This window comes from Grammomys surdaster, unplaced genomic scaffold (assembly GCF_004785775.1).
Source record: "Grammomys surdaster isolate TR1022 unplaced genomic scaffold, NIH_TR_1.0 140, whole genome shotgun sequence".
Classification (NCBI taxonomy): Eukaryota; Metazoa; Chordata; class Mammalia; order Rodentia; family Muridae; genus Grammomys; species Grammomys surdaster.
Window position 1 is genome coordinate 3633403 of NW_021604598.1, and position 22322 is coordinate 3655724.

At 40.8% G+C, this 22322-nt stretch overlaps 1 protein-coding gene across 1 annotated transcript in view; it reads left to right on the forward strand.

Moving 5' to 3' along the window:
- Bbs9 (Bardet-Biedl syndrome 9) overlaps nt 1–22322 on the forward strand; it is a 365371-nt gene that overhangs the window by 167366 nt on the left and 175683 nt on the right. The window contains 4 exon segments of the mRNA XM_028763694.1: nt 5558–5698; nt 9422–9517; nt 13429–13601; nt 21731–21883. Coding sequence (XP_028619527.1) covers nt 5558–5698; nt 9422–9517; nt 13429–13601; nt 21731–21883 — 563 coding nt within the window.

A 22322-nucleotide genomic window follows, 5' to 3' on the forward strand; every position in this document is an offset into this window, starting at 1 on the left:
ACACTGTATATGTACACACTCACACACACACCACTGTATATGTACACACTCACACACACACCACTGCCCTTTTTATTTTTCTTTTCAAGCACTCTTTGGCTTCCTATTTGAAAGTGGTCCTGGGCTGATGTGTGTGCCGGGTGTAATTACAATCCTTATATTGGAAAAATTATTCATTCAGGAGTGTTTTTGATATAAAATTTCTCTCTGCTCGATAAATGATTTTGTGATTAATTACACTGTAGTAGTTGCTGCTATCATTTCGTCTGGTGGGTTATGGGAAGGGAAGCCTCTGAAAGAGAACTGATTATATTTGCTTAAAGATTCAAAATGCTGTAGAGTCAAGTCAGACTGATGAATGACTAGATTGCTATTGGAATCCAACGAGTGATGGACATTTGGTCTCCCAGCCTGAGTTCAGAGCTGGATTAGCCAGCTTTACAGGCAGGTTTCCCAGCGACATAGAGGAAGGGCCCTGGATGGCACAACGAGGTAGGGCCATGTAGGCTCATTTAACTTAACACTGTTCCAGGGACAACAACACTAAAAATGTCTTCAGCTTAATTTTTCTTTTTTTCTTAAAGCAAGGTTTCATGTAGCTCAGGCTCGGCTCAAAGTTGCTATGTAACTAAGGATAACTTCTTATCCTATCTCTGAATTCCAAGAGCTGGGGTTACAGTAGTGCCACCACACAAGACTTGAAAAGCCCATTCATACATGTAATTCCTTCCTTTAAAGAGCTTTATTTTATGGTGTGGACCTTTTTCCTGCATGTAAGTATGTACATCATGCCTGTGCCTAGTGCCCAGGGAGGGAGGACATCACTCTTCTCTCCAGCATCTGGAGCAGCAGGATGCGACTCAGTATGTGAGCACTGGATATCAAATATGGGTCCTCTGGAAGAGCAGCAAGTTCTTTTAACCATGGAGCCATCTCTCCAGCCCCAGTTGTCTTCTCTGTTACAAGCATGTACACAACACACACACACACACACACACACACACACACACACACACCCACTTGCCTCTATGCGTCTTTAGCTCCAGATTCTTTGATACAGTTATAGGCTGAAGAATAATTACTTGGGAGCTGGATTTGCACTAGCCATGTGTATCTCAGGGAAGCACCCTCCGATCATCTTCCTGCCTGACTGAGCACTAGCACTGTACTGAGCTCTGATCATCTTCCTGCCTGACTGAGCACTAGCACTGTTACCACGCTGCGTGGGCTTTGCTTGGAGTGGGGTGCTACACAGTAGCAGCATTCTAGTTTTCTTCCATCAGCTCATCTTGTTGATCTAGTGTCTTAGGGTGTCACTGCTGTGAGCAGACCCCATGACCAAGGCAACTCTAATAAGGACAACATTTACTTGAGGCTGGCTTACAGGTTCAGAGGTTCAGTCCATTATCCTCAAGGCAGGAACATGGCAGCATCCAGGCAGGCATGGTGCAGGAAGAGCTGGGAATTCTACATCATCATCTGAAGGCTGCTAGCAGAATACTGACTTCCAGGATGAGGATCTTAAAGCCCACGCCCACAGTGACACAGCCCTACTTTAACAGGGCCACACCTTCTAATAGGGCCACTCCCTGGGCCAAGCATATATAAACCATCACATCTAGTTTCTCAATAAATAGATAAATAAATAGATAAATAAATAAATAAATAAGTTCATTTTTTCTTAGTGGCAAGATATTTTAAGCTGTTATTATTTAAAAAATAGCTATAATCAGTTTCTTAAGTAAGAGTGGTCATGATGGTCCAAATAATGCTTTCCAGATGTCCTATGGAACAAGCTTATAGTTCCCAGAGTCAAACAGAAATTCTGGAGATGTTGTACAAAACCTAGCTCCCGTAGACCTTGCCCTGGAGTGTCACACTGCCATGTGCCAGTGACATGTGAATTGTATTATAATGTATTTTCCCTATTGAGCTAGTTAGTGTTGACTGTCTGCTTGTTTTCATTTATTTTCTTTTTAAAAATATTTTCATTTTTGTGTTTTGCCTCAATGTATGTCTGTGCACCACATGCATGCAGTACCTGAGGAGGCCAGAAGAGGGTGTCAGACTCCCTGGGACTGGAGTTATAGACAATGAGAACTACATTGTGTATGCTGGGAAATGAACCCAGGTCTTCTGGAAGAAGTAGTCAGTGCTCTTATCTACAGAGCCATCTCTTTATTTTGCTTCTATTTCTGAACCCCTATATTCTCACCAGTTTCTTTAATTTAATATAAACACCATTGATCGTTCCTAATTGGTAAATCACAAGTCCATGCACCGGTACAAATGGTGTAGAGGCCAGGATACAGGTTTTGAAGAAAATTCATTTGAACAGTTAACTTAGAATTTAGTTGAAAGTATGGGTTTGATTGCTTCCTTTGTGTATAAAGAAGTGTAAAGTTAAAACATTATTCATTTAAAGTTAAAGAGATGGAAGCAAGCCTTGCTATTTCCACACTGTATCTATCAGCCCAGGCCAGAACCTTTGTATTAGAATAGAATCTTACTTAAGACTTTACTTGCATAATCTGAGGATGTGGGGAATATATGGGAATTTCCTTAAAGTTAGCAAAGGAGCTCTTGTAATTGTTTTATGTGTGTGGTGGAACTGAGAACTGTGGCTTGGGAAGTATCTTAGATTGTGTTATCATAATATTTTGACTCAAAACATTTCATCATTATTAAGTATAAATACTTCCTTACAAACTGTGAGGATTTTAGGGGCATATGTATTTATACATATTAATCCTCACAGTCTGTCAGGAAATGATACTCAGGGACCTTTCTGAAGAAACACCAGTTATAATTTCCATTTAGGATTCCAGAAGTGAATTTAACATCTGTCAGTTATGAACAAAATCAGAGCTACGTAAGAGATGATGGTAATAGATTACATTGAAGAGAATGACAGGTAACACTCCACACGATCTGAAACAGCATTTAGTCACCTTGTCATCAGGAGGCTCGGCATTGGTGATGCCCTCACTGTCCAACAGGAAAGGAGTCGGACAAGCACATCTTCAATGTGGATTAAGCCAAGCTATTCAGTCATCTCGACAAAATATAATTCTGACTTCAAAGCTCCTGCTTGGGTCACGTGGCTGTAATGTAACTGCTTCTGTTTTTCCTGTTTTTGAGCCCTCACTGACTCAGCTGCAGAGAAATGGAGAGGTCAGGGTGCCAGCCCACCAAGCACAGTAGATACTCTGACTTCTCTGTTTCTGTACGGCTTCACTAAGATACACTTGTCCATAATTTTGTTCCCATAAGAATCATAGAGTGAAAAGGGAGCAAGCTTAATGTAAAATTACTGATTCTTAGGTTTTATAAATAACTTTATGTTTTTGGTCTCATTATTTATAAAGTATAGAAAAATGATTTAAAATAAGTTTGAGAATTAAGTTATTCAACTTTGTTATTTAATACAATTATCTGCTTAACTATACCTGTATGAGTACTGATAACATTTATGGTTAGGTGGTTAGGCTTGAAAAATTAGAACTTAAAACTATAATATAAATTAATTTCTTGAAGAGACCTAATTCTACTAAACACGAAATTGTCAACATCAATGTGTAAAATTGGCATGGGCGTTAGGAGAGCCCATGTACTTTGTACTCCTGTGTTTTCACAGCCATGATTTAGTAAGAATAGCTAACTAATATAACTCAGTAAGTGCAAACAGCTAAGGATTCAGAGGCCTGGGTAGATGGATTTGAGATGATAATACAGAGTTCACAGAAGCTGCGTGCATGATCTTTGCTTAATTTAACTGACAGTCCTGGGCTAAGGCTGGGCTTTGAAAACATCAAACAATTGTCTCAGTAACTGGATGATTCTTATGCTTTCCAAATGAGCTTGTTTTTAAAGATAGACTCAAGCCCACACTCCTTCTAACTCTTTAAAAAATATATTTTTGTGAATTCCTTAAGAAGGTCATGCATTCACCACTACCCTCCCCCTCTCCTCCCAGGCCTGCTCTTCCCATCCCCTCTGCTTGGTCTCCTCTTCTTAAAGAAGACTGTCTTGCAGCAGATGTCCTGGTCCTTTGACTCTTGCCATCTTTTTACTCCTTCTGTGATGAAGTCTTAGGTGTAGGGACTGATTGTCAATGTATCAGCTGGGGACAGGTACCCAGTGTTCAGTTGTTCTTTGTGTTTTTACAAGTGCCGGCGGCCTTTTGTAATGATGTCTCTCTGCTGCAAAAGGAGACTCCATTGAGAGGGATGAGAGCTACATTTACCTGTGGATAGAAGGATAAGTATTTAGAGTGCAGTTACAAATTATGCTGGTTTAGAAACATGGCACTGTAGGTTCTCTAGATTTCATAGCCTTACCAGGAACAGGTTCATTGTGTAGTTCCAGGCATGAATTCCTTCCTGCTGAGCAGGCCTTAAGCCAAATTAGACAGTTGTTGATTACCTGGGATATAAGTGCCACTATTGTGTCTTTAAGAATATCTGTCTAGTCTGGTCATCAGGGCTCTTAGGCCTTAGACCCCAGCAGGAGTCTTGACGTCTTTCTTCCTTGGCAGCATGCTTTGCTCTTTCCCAAACCATAAGACCAGTTCTCAGGGAGGAGGCTTTTATGTCAGTTCTAGCTTGATTCTCCCAAGTCCTCTGTCTGAGAGACAATCCGGGCAATGCCAATAGACTGTATGTTTGGGGAGGTGGGTCTCTTGGGCCACTGTGACCAACGACTAGAAAGAAAGTTTTCTATGCCAGGCACGTGGATTTTGATAGTCTGATCTGTGGTGAGCATTTGTTACCACAGCTGGTATAACTTCAATTAAAAGTATTTATACGTCGGGCAGTGGTGGCGCACGCCTTTACTCCCAGCACTTGGGAGGCAGAGGCAGGCAGATTTCTGAGTTCGAGGCCAGCCTGGTCTACAGAGTGAGTTCCAGGACAGCCAGGACTACACAGAGAAACCCCGTCTCGAAAAAAACAAAAAAAAAGTATTTATACATACAAATATATGTAATTTTAATTGAACACAAAATGATGTAATTCTCTATGGCTTTTTCAAACATCCTTGGTGTTATCTATCCTCCTTTCCTCTCCCTGTTACCCCCCACCAGGTAAGTCTTCCTTCTGTTTCTCCCATTTCTCCCTTTGTAGCAACTGTGTTGTGCTGGTTTATCTTCTAGAGCCCCAGCTCCACTGGACACCTCCTGGCCTTTCCTCTTTCCTTGTATCTGCAGTTACTTCAGGTTATGCACTCAGATCCAAAGGGAGCTAGGGGCCACAAATGAGAGAAAACATGGTAATTGTCTTTCTGGGTTGCCTCACTCAGTATAATGTTTTGTATTTCTCTTTATTTAGTTGGATTTCCTCCCTTTCCCTCTCCCTCTACCCTCTCCCTCTCCTTCCCCATTCCCTCTCTTTTTCATACTAGAAAGACTCTGAACCGTGGCAGTGCATATGGGTTACTTGATTTAAGCTGAACAGAGAGGCAGGTGGCAGGCTTGCTAGAGCACCTCCTTGGACTGCACATTATTTCTTCCCAAATTATTTGTCAAACTTAAATCGACATTTTTTTTTTTAAATTTCAGGTATTCCTCGGGTTATCCAATGTAAATTTAGACTTCCTCTGAAACTAATTTGCCTACCTGGTCAGCCTTCAAAAACTGCCAGCCACAAACTAACTATTGACACCAACAAATCTCCTGTCAGTCTGCTTGGCCTCTTCCCAGGTAGGTCTTCCTGTGAGCTCAGAAATGGGGATTCCACATGGAGTCTTCCCACAGCAGGTAATAGGGGGATTATCAGTACCTGTTCAGTAAGGGAAGTGCCCAAAGTCCTTCTAGTCTCATACCTGGGTTCAAAGGTGAACAATCTATGTGAGTAAGGTGGTAAGATACATCTTTTACATTTTATTACCATTTTTATAATCATTATTTTGCTTCAGTGTTCAGATAGAAAAACATCAAATGTTTCTTGCTAGGTTGGAAGTTTTGGCTTGAAATATAAATATTTATTGTTCAGTGTTATTGTAGAGTGTGGTTCTCAACCTAATTAACGCTGTGACCCTTTAATAGATTTCCTCATGTTGTGGTGAGGAAACCCCAACCATAAAATTGTTTGTATTGCCACTTCATGACGGTAGTTTTGATATGATTACGAATTCTAATGTAAGTATCTGTGTTTTCCAGTGGCCTTAGGTGACCCCCATGGGAGGATCATTTGAGTCCCTCCCCCATGGGAAGCGGTCTTGACCCACAGGCTGAGAACCACTGTTGTAGACCTTTGCATACATCCCACTCTAGAGTATCCTTCGTCATCACTGTCGCTTCTGAGGGCTGTCTCATGGATGGTGGTTCCTCATGACTGCTCTGTCTACAGCCCCTGGAGGAGGAGCAAATGGCATTCCTGTCTTGGGCTTGAGGGCCGTAGAGTAGGCTGTGGTGATTGGTGAGGGTGAGTGAGACCTTCCATAGCTATTTCTTTGAATAGCTTAAAGCATAAAGCCCTAGCAGAAGAACTGCAGCTTTGATTAGATAAAACAGCACTGTAGTCAAGGTTTGGAATATACCTATACATCTCTTTTCTTTTTTCTTATTTTATTATAACTTTTTTTCAAACAGTATATTTCGATCATGATTTTCCCTTCTCCCACTTTCTTCCCGATTCTTCCCAACACTCCACTACGCAACTGGATGTTCTTACTTTCTTCCCCCTGCAAAATTTACAAAGGTACAGAACAGTCCACCCCCCCCCCCAAAAAAAAAAAAACACACAAAAAACCTCCACCACAGAGTTAACTTTGTGATCATCAAGTACTGGGCATGGCCGTTGCCAGCAGTTACAAGTTGCAAATAGTTTCTAGGTTGGATGGGAAGCTCATGTCTACTTCCCTGTCAGCACTGAGACCCTATATGGCTTGAGCCTGTGTTGGCCCTGTGCACACTGCCACAGTCATATGAACACCAGGCCTGTTGTGTTGGGAAGACACTGTTTCCTTGGACTCATCTATCACCTCAGGCTCCTAAAAATCTTTCCATCCTCACTCTTGTGTTTGAGGAGTAGGATTTAGAATCCAGACTTTTTCCCACAAAATTTGAAAAATTTGTAGTTATTTGTTCTTTTGTGTTATTATATAAAATGCCTTCAATTTGTTATTCATTAAGAGTAGGGCTTGTTTATTTTGAGACAGGGTCTCACTGTGTAGCTCTGGCTCTCCTGGAACTCACTATGTAGAGTAAGCTGGCCTCGTGAACTCAGAACTCAGAGAGATCCACTTGCCTCTGCCTCCTGGGTGCTGGGATTAAAGGTGTGCATCACCACTCCCCGCCAGCAGACAGGCTTTAAATCCTTTAGTTATTTGTTACTATGGAAGACAAAATCTCTAAAATGAAGTGTTTTTTATTTAACAATCATTCAAGTCTTAATTTTGAATTGAGCTTGTATACACATAGTAATTTTTTGTGCTTTCCTCCCTGTTATTTTCTTCCTTTCTCCCTCTGTTTTCTTCCTCTCTTCATTTTTGTAACAAGGCTGGACTGTAAAGATGTCTAGTGGCCACTTGCTTTGCAGCATCTTGCATGAATTGATTCTTTCTTTGGATTGCACAAACTTCCATGGATACATAGTTGGAAACTGTATGTTGAACAATAATAAATTTGTTGGTGCTGTTGATAATGTTTAAGTACTAGATTCCAAGAAGCTGACTGTTATGATATAAACAGAGCTCAACTAGAGACTGAATACAAATGTAGGTCCTGACCCGGAGTTTCTCTTGGTAAGATATGCCGTAAACTACACTTTACAAAGCCTTGTGGACTCTCAGTTTTCTACTGGCTTGGAGCATGTTTTGTTGACATTGTAGGAATAATAACCCTGTCAGTATTTTACTGCTTTAGAAACAGCACTCAGTGACAAATTAAAAAATATTCTTCTCAAGATTGTATACATATGGCATGTATTTTTTATTTTAAATTTAATGAACATGCTCAGTATTCATTATATCCCACCATCATGTGATCGTGCAGTTGCTTAAGTAGGTTTGACATCAACATCGGTGTATAAAGGCTCTTTTATGTTGACATTAGATACAATGGCTATTTCAAATCTACATATTCCACCTAAAGAAACAGATTACTGAGTGTCATATCAAAGAAATAGCTTTACATCTATTCCTAAATGTTTATTTATTTCTTTGAAGAAATTTAGGTCATATGTGAAATGATTTTAGCTTTTATCACAAATAGATTGGAAGTTTAAAAACTATAAATCAGACCACACAAGGAACCTGCTGCTACTTCTCCTGTATAGAAAGGCATATGTCTGTTTCTCCTTTCCCCTAATATAGCTAAAGAAATGTTTGTAAGCATTTACCCCGCCCCTAAAGATTTTCTTTCATATTGTTTAGGAACATGTTTGTAAACCATAGATATTTTCATTCATGACTTTAATTATTGCATGGTATTTTACTACAGATGGGCACCATGAAATTATCTGACTCATGTTCTATTGTTAGATATTTCTATTGTATTCTTGTGATAATGCCCTTGTAAAACCTACAACTTATGACTATTTCTTGGATAAAGATATGAAAGTAGAGTTGATGTGTTAAAGGTTAAGAATACCTTAAAAGTGTTTGAAATATAGTGTAAAGTTGATTTTCCTCAACCCAATGAATATAAACATTTTGAGCACAGTCCATTGCAAGTGAGGCAACTCATGATGTTTGAAGGGTTAGTGTATTAAGTGTGCTTGGACTTAATGATATTTCAAATTTTTATGGGGTATTGTAGTGCCATACCTTTATAATATGGGAAGTGCCTATATTTAGTATAGAGTGAATGTGATCAGTTCTCTAGGACCCTTCAGTAGGGACCATTCATTTTGTTTTGTTTTAGTTTTGGTATGAATATAAACAAAAACTTTTAAAATACTTCAGGTTTTACCTTGGTTATCTATTCTGACACTTGTACTTTTGTCTGTGGCTGCTTCTGATCTCAGTCTCTTCCCCTGTCTTCTTGGAGACAGAGTCTCCATAGCCTAGGCTGGCCTTGCACCAGAGGTTTCCCTACTCTCTGATCATGAGATTGTTGCCATGCACCACCATGGCCGGTGATAATCTTCTGAAGTCGGGTCAACCTTTTCCTAGACGTCTGCAAATCCCAGATCCTTCCTTTGCCTTCTGGAGTGATGTTTTCCCCTGAATTTATCCTGTGCACACACCTGGACTCAACTATGAAAAAAAGAAAAAGAAACTGAAGTCATTCTTTTGAAGTCACTGAGTGTGGTTAGAAGGCAGAAGTTGGAGCATTAGGAGCTGCTGTAGAGATCAGCTCATATGGCTCATATGTGCGTTTTGAATATTAACAGTGTGAAATTTCCCCAGCGGAGCTTTTATTTAAAATCAGTGCTTCCTTTGTGATTATGTAGGTGATCCTTTCCCCCTTTCCTTGCAGACTTTGCCAACCCATCAGACGATGACCAGGTGAATGTAATGGGCTTCCGTCTCCTACGAGGCTCTCAAGTGACTGTTCTCGCTTCCAGAACTTCCCGTAAGTAAAACCGTGCCATTACTGTCACTGGAAAGTTCAGCTTCGGGTGCCGTGTCACACCAAGGACGATGCAGAGGAAGAAGGTGATGTTTGGCCAGATGTGAGGGTGTGAATTTTCCTGAGAGCCTGGACCGTTAGGCTGTAGGAGTTTCATGAGTCCTTTAGTGAGGCCAAACACTTTAGGGGCAATTAAGGATTATAGCGGTTGGATCTGAATTCATCTGATATCTACCTTACACCCAGTGAGCATTGTGGGGATATCAATAGTTAATTCATCAGTTAATATTTAGCAGTTTCTTCACTATGGGCACAATTTTTTTATAACGCAAATCTAGTTTTCAAAAAGCATTTTGAAAAGTAGATGTAGATATACCTCCATAGTTTCTATTACTGTTGGAGAAGTTATATATCTTCAATTTTAAACTTACCATCTGCTGAAATCGTTTATATTATTTCTCCCAACTTTGTGTTTAAAAGCACTCATCTGCTTTTTTCTCTTAAAAGTTTTCCAAGTGATATAATTACATGCATGTGCTGCTTCTTATTTAATGTGAACTACGTTTGTACTGCTGAAGTTCTGATGATCTGGCATGAGTGGAGTCTGCTGTGGTACTCTGTGGTCTGCTTAATTAAGCACGACATTCTCTCCACTGTTGGTAGGGTTGGGGTGGCAATTGACTTGGGGTCTGATTGTCCGGATTTATTTTATTTGGAAGCTGAAGTGGTTATTTCCACTGAGTGCTACTACAGGATGCAAAAGAAAAGGAGATAAGCAAATGGAGTGTTCACCCTAGTAACGCGTTTGGTTGTTAGTATCTTCAGGGTATATTTAAAAACTCTTGTTCTTTTATCCCCTCTTATAATCAGAAGGTTGCATTTCTCTCGTCTATGAAATATCCAGTGTGGAAGGTCTTCATGTGAGTCATGACACACCTGGAGCATGACCACTAGGAGATGGCTAATGGCCACACCGTGGCCTGGTGGCTTTGACTCATTGTTTCTTGTTGACTTTTGCTAATTTGAGAACAAAGCCAATTTAAGAATACCATTTATCTTACCATATCCAAGTTGTATGTTTTTGTTGCAGAAAGGGTTACTTCTTTCTCCCGTGTATGCAGATACACAGGAGAAAGATGTTAACACTAAGAAGTAACTATAAAGTTACCTAGAAAGCATGTTTGAGTGTTGGATGTTACATCTCTGTTATTTGGTGACTGTCACAATGGAGTCCCTATCAGGCACATGGAATTTTACTTACATTTGGGCTTTTTTTTTTTTGTATTTATAATTATTTATTCTCAAGATAGATTTGCTCCATTTATTAGCATATTGTAGCCTTTTTTTAACCATTTGTTTATTATAATTTCTTTTTTTTTTTAACATGAAATGCTTTTTTATAGCATGTTTTACAAGGGGAGGGGGTAAGAGGGGCCAGGTGGTGGAAAAGTACAAAATCTTCTTGGCCTGTGCCTTGAAACATGTCATGGTCTATACGGTACACTGCCTTGAATTATGATCTACCTGCAGTTCTTCAGAAGATGTGGTACACTGCTTGAGTTATGGTCTCCCTGCTATTCTTAAGAAGACATGGTACTCTGCTTTGAGTCTGTCTGCAGTTGCTAAGCAGGATCTTGCAGTTGCCAAGCTTCAGAGGACATTGTGCAGGTGGGGAAAGGTAGGGGGTGAGGGTAAGGGTGAGGGTCCTGGCTTCTGGCATCTCCCCCTTCTCTGTTTAGTTAGAGAAGGCGTCTTATGATCAATCCCAACTATGTGAATTTTGAATTTGGATGTCTAATTATGGGGGGTCTTAGACAAGTTCACAACCCCAAAACACTGATGTGAGACGAGTCACATCGATGGTCGAAGGCTTTAGGCTTGGTATCACAGAAGCCAAAAGTGGCAGGGGCAGGATGGCCATCTGCCTGAAGAGGGGTCATCCTTGAAGACAGTGGGTGTGGTGCCCATACCCACCTCTGCCAGCTGCAGAGTGAACGCTCTGGTCACAGTAGAGTACAGCTGGCATTTTCCATGAACTGTGGAGGCATACAGGGCGTTGGTTCCTCTTCCTGTGGTGGTTCAAATGAGAAGTGCCATCCATAGGCTCCTGTATTTGTTCAAATATTTGGTCCACAATTGGCATTGCTGTCCTGGGAGATTATGGGACCTTTAAGAGGTGGAGCATTACTGGAGAAGTATGTCACTGTGGATAGCCTTGCCTTTGCCTTCTGTTTGTCTCCCTTCTCCCCCTTCCTTCCTATGTGGATAAAAATGTGATTGGCCAGCTTCTTTCCTGTTTCTGCTGCTGTACCATACATTCTCCACTATTTATGACCAAGACTGTGAGCTAAACTAAAGCCCTTCTTCCTTAACTTTCTTTAGATCATGATATTGTATCTCAACAACAAGAAAGTAAGGAATACACATATGTAGCAGAAAAAGAAGATCTCTCTAGGGATAATAAGAGAATCTCTCTCTCTCTCTCTCTCTCTCTCTCTCTCTCTCTCTCTCTCTCTCTCTCTCCCTCCCTCCCTCCCTCCCTCCCTCCCTCCCTCCTTCCCCCCCCCTCTGAAAACCAAGGGTGAACATGTAAGATACTTAGATTTTTTTCATGGTACTGTGGAAAATCCTAAGACACACTTCAACATATGTGTCTCTTGTTTTACTTGTCTTTACATATTGTAAGCAGAAAGGCTGAAAAATCCTCATCCTGCCAGTGCTCTAATATTTCTTTCTTTAGAATACTGTATATAATATAAACAATTGATGATGAATTAAATGGAATTTGTAATTTCTGAGACTTTGTATCTTGGAAGTTAAAACTCTGGTTTGCTGCCTGGTGACTAGCAGACATGTTGAGCGTGTGCCCCTTTGTATAGGTCTAACCTTATCCTGTAGGTAAGTTCAATGGTTAGTCTTTTTGTACTGGTAATTAGAATTCCAGTCTCTTCTCTGTACATAACCAGCTGGATGTCCTTGTTAATTCCTTAAACTCTTCTGAGATTAGGTTTGTTTGTTTATTTTAAAAATGATAGTGCATTGGCCTGTGAGACAGTTGAAGTTTAGCTGACAGTATGGTTGTTACAAGAACCTGGTGTGTATTGGGCTCCTGTTGTGTTTAGAGAAAACAAGGTTTATTGTGGGTCCCTGAAAAACAGGAAAATTGAAATAGGTAGGGAAGAATATATGTAGTATAAATTCTAGCTGTCACATTTAATGTATTTCCTGATCCTTGGTTGAGCCACTGGAATTCTGTGTCTTTTTTTTTCTTTATAACAAGAATCCTTTGTACACCCACAGTCCTTGACCCATAGCTGCTCTCCATCCACAGTTGATGTAATGGATGCCATTGCTGTGGATGCAGTCACCCTCACATCGTTGTTGGCACCGCCATCACAGCCACCATCACTAGAGAGTACACACAGAGGAATTTTCGTTGCTCAAGTTTCAGGGACTTGAGGGAACATGATTTTCTTTTTAATTTAAGTGTCAAGTTTAAACATCCTTTTACATTGAGAAAGTTTTAGGAAAGCTCAAAGCTTTGGTCCTGCTGTAGTGATTCATGTAGAATACGTTTTATCTCACAGGGAGTGGTGCTCGGAAGTAGACTAGAACTTCTACACCTACTTTTCCATGGCTGCCTGTCAAGTCAGGTGTTGCACCACAGTTGGGTTGTTTAATTTATTTTCTATTAGGCTCACCAGGAGAAGGGCTACATCAGCCTGTCTCTGACCATCTCCCCTGGGAGGACATCTGAAGTACTTCTATAACTGATACAGGTCAGAGCTACGTTACAAAGAGGGGGTCTTTATGCTTTAGTTAGCGTTCATGTCAAGGCTGCTTGAGGACTCACTTAGTTTCGGGTGGTAATCGTGGGTTAACGAGCACCTTTCTTCATTATTTTTCTCTCTTAGAACGATACCGCATTCAGAGCGAACAGTTTGAAGATCTCTGGCTCATAACCAATGAACTCATCCTCCGCCTTCAGGAACATTTTGAAAAACAGGGAACCAAAGACTTTGCCTGCTCTTTTTCTGGATGTGTGCCCCTTCAAGAGTATTTTCAGTTGATTGATCATCATTTTGAGGTATGATATTAAACCAAATAACCTTTACTTGAAAAATAAATAAACCATTCGAATTTCCTCAGTTGAGAATTCTTTGTTTAGCTCTGTACCCCACTTTTTAATAGGGTTATTTGGTTGTCTGGAGTCTAATTTCTTGAGTTCTTTGTATATATTGGGTATTAGTCCTCTATCGGATGTGGGATTGGTAAAGATCTTTTCTCAATCTGTTGGTTGCCGTTTTGTGGTACATTTACACAATGGAGTATTACTCAGCTATTAAAAACAATGAATTCCTGAAATTCTTAGGCAAATGGATGGAACTAGAAAATATCATCCTGAGTGAGGCAACCCAATCACAAAAGAACACACATGGTATTCACTCACTGATAATTGGATATTAGCCCAGAAACTTGCAATACCCAAGATTAAACTCACAGACCACATGAAGCTCATGAAGAAGGCATACCATAGTGTGGGTGCTTCGGTCTTTCTCAGAAGGAGTAACAAAATACTCAAGGGAGTAAATATGGAGACGTAGTGTGGGACAGAAACTGAAGGAGGGGCTGTCCAGAGACTGTTCCACCTGAGTATCCATCCCATGTGCAATCACCAAAGGCAGATGCTGATGTGGATGTCAGGAAGTGCATGCTGACAGGAGCCTGATATAGCTGTCTCCTTAGAGGTCTGCAAGAGTCTGACATATTCAGAGGCAGATGCTCACAGCTAACCACTGAACTGATCATGGGGTTCCCAATGGAGGAGTTAGAAGACTGAAGGAGCTGAAAGGGTTTGTGGTCCCATGAGGAGAGCAACAATACCAACCAACCACAGCTCCCAGGCTAGATGCCCCAGCATGGGGGAATTTGAGGGTGGGGAGGTAGGTGGGTGGGGGCATACCCTCATAGAAGCACGAGGAGAGGAGATGGAATTGGGGGTTCTTGGGTGAGGAGGGGGAATGGGGAAACGGGATAACATCTAAAATGTAAATAAAATATCCAATAATATATATAATATATATATAAAATGTATATATATATATATATAATATATGTTATATATTATATATATATTAAGAAAAAGAAAAGTAGATCAAAGAGCAAGAGATGCTGTGGAAGAGAGAGTGGTAGGCACATGTTGGGCAGCTGTGTGCTGTGAGTTAGGATGGCGGGCTTTGCCCAGTTACAGATCAGCTGCAGACGTTTACAGAGGGGCAGGCTGTAGCCTGGCTTGTGGTCTCACCTTCAAACATTGCTGATTGGATTCTCCCACATGTAAACTCAACCCTTGACCTCAATAACCCATGGTTAAAACTGTCGGAGTTTATCATCCTGAGTAATTCAAGCAGGACATAAATGGAGTATGATGATAAGGTGATTTTTTCTTTTCTTATACACAGTTAGCACAACTGATCTGCACTGGAGTGACGGTTTAAGAGCATAAAATGCTCCCTTGTACCTGGCATGATGGGTGCTTAGTAAATGCTGAGTTGTTAGACGTACAAACCTGAGTCCGACAGTGCCTCTGTGCCTCTGAATGTCCTCCTGCCTGCTTGGAAGTTCTGTCAGAGATTATGTCGGGTGCTCTTGAGTGTTTCAGTAGCATCATTTCTACATCCTTGGACGATTAATTTGGTATTTGAAAGATTCATGTTTTCTGAATAATGGGCACTGACTATCATTATTTTAAATGTATACATTAAAGTCACAGGTGCACTCACTGAATAGAATCTCTGAACAGATTCTATAGGCATTTTTAAAAAGAAGGCAATTTTGAATGTCTAGCATTGGTTACTAGGGTGACTATGTTTTTTAAGATTTTGTTTTATTCTTGTTTTATGTGTACATGTGTGGTCCTTAGTGTATGTATATGTACCACATACATGCAGGTACCCTTAGAGACCAGAAGCCAGTACCAGGTTCCCTGAAACTGGGGTTACAGAAGCTATGAGCATTGGTTCTGGGACTTGATCCTGTGTCTCCTGTAAGAGCAGGAAGTACTTGTAGCATTTAACTATCTCTCATGCCTCTACAGTGATTGTTCTTTAAGGAGTTCAGCCTGTTTGGATGTTACATCAGGTGTCTTCTCTACTCATTTCTTTCTTTTTTCTTTTCTTTTCTTTTTTTTTTTTTTTTGAGAACATCCCTCAGCTTTTCAGCTAGACTGGCTGGCCAGCTAGGCTGCTGGCATTGACTGTAGACATCCCATCCCTGAGCCACGCTCAGGCCTTTTGGCTTTTTATATGGGAGATCTGAGCTAAGGTCCTCTGCCTTCCACAGCAGGCTCTTTACCCATTAGCCATCTCCCCAGCTGAGGTACTGGTTATTTTGTGGGTTAGTATGTATTCGACTCAATTGTGGCACCAAAATTGACAGTTTGGGAGCATACATTGAGATACCTTAAATATAAACATTTTAAATTTTAATATTTCAGCATAACTATGAATATCCACATGTAATTTTTATATATCTAATATTGTATTGATATATAATTATATATATAAAATATATAACAATATAGTAATATTTATATGTAAGTCTTTCTTTTGGCATATTGAGAAGTGGAAGTATGGGCCTTGTACACAGTAAGCAAATGTTTTGGCGTGAGCTAAAACCCCAGGCCCCTTACATTGTTTTTTGCAAATATTGTTAATAGACTACATTTGCAGAAGCTGTATGCTGAATAACTGAGCTAATTTTATTCTTCTAGGATATATTTTAAGAGGTCCTTGCTTGACTGTGATTTATGAAACAGTCTACAGAGAGACAATACTATCTACATGTTCATAACATTTAAAGTAGAGGTTACTGTGTTTTGTTGGCTAATAGGTTTGCCATTGCCATACACTTCCCCTCCTGAGTTTTTGGATAGGGACTCCCTAATGTTTCCATATCAGGCTCTTTCTTTTGGGGGAGGAGTTTTGGCACTTTGATTTGTTACACACACAGGGGTAATGAGTTTTCTTCCTTTGCTCCCTGTTTCCACTGTCTGTTTCCAGCTTTGAATAATTTCTTAAACTTTTAATCAGGATAGCTTCTAGAACATAGGTTTCTTTGTGTAAGCAAGGAAACTACAATGTTTATGTGTATACATGTATCATTTCTGCCTTCTTTACTCATTTTAAATCTTGGTTTTGAGCCTCATGATTGATAAATATTTGTTAAAATGTTACAGTTCTTTTATTTCTGTAATAGCCATTATTGCTGGTGTGGCTCAGGAGTTGGTTCACTTCCTTCGCTCTGGCTTTTGAGGTTAGGTAGTCAGGCTTGTTCAGCAAGCACTTTTACCCACAGAGCGATCTTGCCAGCCCTGAGGTCCCTAAATTATGAAACTCTGATATTGAAAAACAGCTTAATCTCTGGTTCATGCTATACATTGAACTGGCAGCCTGGTTGATACCTGAATATCAAGGAAGTCCTTTCAGTAGCATGTATTCATAGACTCAGGGAATATTGTGGAAGCAGATCTCACATAGGTGAGTTATAACTGGCCTGTCATTCTTCTTAGGACAGGGTCTCCTATGTCCCAGGATGCCTACAGGTCCCATGCACCTGACGATAAATGCGGCTTACACCTTGTGTGTCCTCTAACTTCACTTCTGAGTGTTGGGATTGCTGGTTGAGCACTGCCATGCCTGGTGTACACAGTACCCTGGGCCTCCAGCACGCTAGGAAAGTCCTCTGACTGCAGAGCTACAGTTCCAGCACCTGTTATTTATTTAAAACTTTTAGTTATTAAAAGTCTCTTTTTATGTTTCCCATGTGTTCTTTTTTTAATGTTTGAGATTATAATTAGATTTAAAAAAATTTCTTTTCCCACCCCAGGCTCTCCCATGTACCCCTGTTCACTTTCCTTCAGATTCATAGCCATGTGCATATAAAAACATATATGTACCTGTGCATTCCTATGCATAACCTCTTGAGTCTGTATAAAGTTATCCGTGTGCATGTTTCAGGGCTCACGGTTGGGCACTGGGCAACCAGTTGGTGTGCTCTTTCCTGGAGAAGACCGTCTCTCCTGATCTCAGCTCTCCTCAGTTGCCCATAGTTCTTTGTGTAGAGTTGAGGCAGCATGGTCTTTTCCTCGTCCACTTTGGCATGCCTGTTGGTCATTCTTCCTTGCTCAGCTCAGGTTTAGGGGCATCACTTTGGTGAGACTTTATGAATGTAGCTTCTGTTATTATGAGGAGACATAGTCTCACAGCAAACTTCCTGATCCACTGGCCCTTACAATCTTTCAACCCATCTCTTCTACAGTGTTCTGTGAGCCTCAGGTATGGAAATGTTTTGTAGGTGTACCCATTAGGACTGGACTTCACAACTTTGCTTATTGATTCCTTGTAGTTTTCTGTAATGGCCTCCGTCTGTTGCAAAGAAAGGTTTCTTTGAGGAGGGAACACTTATCTGTGGGTATAAGGACAAATGTTTAAAGACTTTTGTTAGGGATTGTGCTGTTTTAGTAAGGTAGTAGTTGCAGGTTCTTCTCTAATAACGAGAGTTCACTAGCACTGAGTAGTTAGCTAGGCTTCCAGTACCAGGCAATGTCTCCCATTAGTTGAATGGGTGTTATGTTCAATTGGAGAGCCTTTGGTTACCACCGAGGTATGCATTCCACTACTGGACCGGTAGGGTCAGCATGTCTTGCTGTCATCAGTGTGCTTCACAGATATCATAGTTGGGTAGGACTCTTTGTTGCCTCCATCCTTTGGAAGTTTGTATAGTGCTTTCGGGAGAAAACAGTTCCATCTCTGGAGGTTCTGGGCCCTGTTTTGGAAAGGAATCATGTCTTCAGTAATAGAGACTTACCTTCCACCTCTGGTGGGTAACCAAGGGCAGCAACAAAGGGCTGTATGTTTTGAGAGTCTCTTGGACATCGCTGGACAACACCTCAAAAGAGTACTTCTCATGTCTTGTACTGTGGGTTTTGTTAGGTAGTCTCTGGCTCTTGGTGGGAGTCCCATCAGCCTAGATTAGAAAAGATTATTTTATTTATATATATATAGTATACACACACACATACACACACCCCCCCCCTTATTTCCTTCTTTCTCTTTCCACCCTCCAGTCCCTCTCATGTCCCCTTGCTCTAGCTTCTCCCATGCCTCCCTACTCTCACACACACATATACAAACCTCACTGAGTCTGATTTTTGTTGTTCGTGTGTGCATGTGTGCGTGCGTGCGTGTGCATGCACGTGTGTGTGTGTGTGTGTGTGGTTTCAGTGCTGATTATTTTGTACTAGATAACCAGTTGGGGCTCATAGCTTAGAAAAACCAGTTCTCTCAGCAGACATGAGTTGTCTGTTGGTGGCCCCATGGGATTTCCCCTCTTTTGTGTTAGCGTGTCTACTGATGTTTGTAATTCTTCAGTCCTACCTCTTAGTTTTTGATAACGAAAGGTATTTCTTCCTTAGGACACTGACTGGATTTTTTTTCATTGATATTATATCTCTCAGTAGGAGACAAGCTGCTGATTCTCATCCACTAGCCTACCAGTCTGTTCTTTGGGGGCTGCTGTAGGTGTTAGTATTTTTCTAGAAATAGTCTGTGTAGTCACAGCTATGCTAATACTCAGTTTTACTTGAAAAAGCACATGGACAGCAACGCACGAAAGTACGCTACTTTGTGGCTTTTGATTTGCTTTATTTAACGTATCACTAGAGAGACTGAATGCCAACATACACCTTGCACAGTATTCCTCAGTATTAAATCAAGTTTCTTCATGGTGGGTATTTTGATTGTTACTATCTAAGCATAATAGCAAGAGAATAGTGTTATAAATATCCTTATGTGTGTATACTATCTTGTAAGCATTATCTCTTGGATAAGTTTCTAAGAGTGGGATTACTAGATCAAAGGCTATTACTTAAAAGCTATTGTGGGTAAGTGGGTGGGGCTTTGTGAGGCTTTCTTATAATTCAGGTACATGGACGCTGAGGCATCAACATCTTGAATTTAAGGTCATTTTTTTTTTGGCTACACTCTGTTGCACAAAATAAGAAAAGATATAATTATCATTTTTTACTAAAAAGTTCACATTTTTTCTCTTTTTTCCCACTGATTGCTGTGGGCCTGTAGGCCTTTTGCATTGGTTTGTAGATGCTGTCTAGACACTAAGGCACAATTTTGGTTATGAATATAGTTATTACTATTGCTTTATGCAACTTGCTATTTGTCTTATCACTTTTCTTAAGAGCATTTAATCATGTAGAATTAATTTTGTATATGTGTATTTGTGTAGTGTGCACGCATGTGTGCACTCATGTGTGTACAGTCATTTTCATGTATGGTGGTTTGAATGAGAATGGCCCCATCTGCTCATAAATCCCACGTAGTTGGTGGAACTGTTTGGGAAGGATTAGGATGTCAGGCCTTGTTGGAGGCGTGTTGCGGGGCTGGTCTTTGATGTTTCAAAGCCTTCTGCTTCTCCACTGTGCTCTGTCTTCTCTCTGCTGTGCTGTGGTGAGATGTGAGCTCTCAGCACTCATGCTGCCATGGCTTCAGTTCCTTGCCATGGACGCTATAATGTTCTGGAACCAAAGCCCAGCTGATCAGCAGTTTCCTTTATAAGCTGTCTTGGTCATGTTGTTTTATGACAGCAATAGAGATGGAATGGATGCAGGATTACGTGTGTGTGTGTGTGTGTGCGCGCGCGCGCGCGTGTGTGTACATGGATACTGGAAGATGGAAGGTGGCATTGGTTATGTTCCTTGATTGTTATTATGCTCCACTTCATTTTTCAGGGCAAGGTCTTTCCCTGATCTCCCCAGCCTTGTGTTTGCCATTTTACGTGTGTGGTCTACTCTTTAATCAAAGATTTATGCCTTCTATGAATCTTCTGGATAAGAATTACCCTCCTTACTCCCATCCCCAGTACCATCTCATCTCCATCCAGCTGTTGGTGAGGGTGAGAGCAAGCCATGACCTTTTCAGGGCAGGGAGCTCAGGTTGTGAATGTATTCGCACTCTTTCAGGGTCTCGCTGAAGCCTGTTCGATAGCGATAGGTCACTCTGAATGGTGAAGTAGTACAGGAACTGCTTGATCTCATAGGAGCAGGGTTCCATCTGTAGGGGTGAGGAGGCAGGATGGGAAGGGACCTGCTGGAAGGCAGACTGGACAGGGCACTACCCATGGCATGCCCTATAGCTGAGCCCACTGTTATGCCTGTGGCAGTAGATGCCATCAGAGCCATAAGACCTGGCTGGCCCCTAGTGGCAGGTGCAGGGGTGGCTGCTGGAGGTGGTGGGTACACATCGCAGCTTCTGAGAGGCATGGGGACGCATGTAGGAGCAAGGAGGAGTGGCGTAAGAATCGTGGACCATAGCAGCCTTTTATTTCTTCACAAGCTTTGTTTTATTTTTTAAAGATTTATTTACTTTTTATTTATATGAGTACACTGCAGATGTCTTCAGACACACACTAGAAGAGTGCATCGGATCCTATTACAGATGGTTGTGAGCCACCATGTGGTTGCTGGGAGTTGAACTCAGGACCTCTGGAGGAGCAGTCAGTGCTCTTTACCGCTGAGCCATCTCTCCAGCCCATAGCAGCCCTTTAAGTGCTGGAAACCATGATTTTATTTTTTAGCAGTAATTTAGCAGATTGATTTTATGTATATTTGTATATATTTGTGATTTTTTTCTTCCTACAGTTTATTCACAGTTAATTATAGTTGTTTGATTATATCATATCTAAGAAATTTAAGAGGGCTAAAAAATGACTTTGGGGGAAAGTGATTTGGGGGAAGTGGCTTTTGTTTCAAACAATAAAAGCCGAGATTATAAAAGCTAATTCAGTTCTAGTGCTTCTGTGTCTAAATCTTTATTCACTTTGCTATTCTGTTTGTTGCAGTGAAAAAAACAGAGAAATTAGAATTTTTCTATGTAGCCTGTTTTCATGAAAGATGTCAAAGATAACCAGTCTCTCCCCAGTGATACATTGTGACACAATCTGTCTCTCAGCTTTCACTGACCGATTTTCGACTTTCACGTTGTCCCTGTAATCCTGAGCCAAATACCATGCATTCCTAATTCCTGTTACTCTGTTTACATCTGTCCAACTCTTTCACAGCTTTTAATGCCTTGCTTGTATTTTTAATATAAACATCCTTTACAGTTTCTATTTAACACCAATGTAAGAAATTATTTCTTATAGTTGCGGATAAATGGTAAAAAATTGGAAGAGCTTTTGTCTGAGAGAGCTATACAATTTCGAGCCATCCAACGTCGGCTTCTGGCAAGATACAGAGACAAGACCCCTGCTCCACTGCAGAACCTGGACACCCTGCTAGACGGGACATACAAGCAGGTCAGTGCCATATCAGGGCGAATGTATATTGGTAGATATGTCTCTTCCACCCCAAGAGCTGGGCACCAGGGCACTGATATATGCTGAATAGCATGGTTAGAATGGTTGAGTGATTTTTTTTTTTTTTGGTATAGGACATAATTATCACCTTTCTTCTCTATTTTCCCAAGAAACTATCATGTACTCCCAGTATCTGTATAGTTATAGTGAAGGTGTCGGGCTTCTTGTATCTTATTGAGTTTGTACATGGTATTACTACTTTGTTTTAAAAATATCATTGGCAGTATTTACATTCTGAATTTTAAAACCAAGGATTTAGAAAGCTCTAATAACTGCATATTCCCATGTACCTGTGACAGGTGATATAGACATATTCCCGTGTGCCTGTGACAGGTGATATAGACATATTCCCGTGTGCCTGTGACAGGTGATATAGACA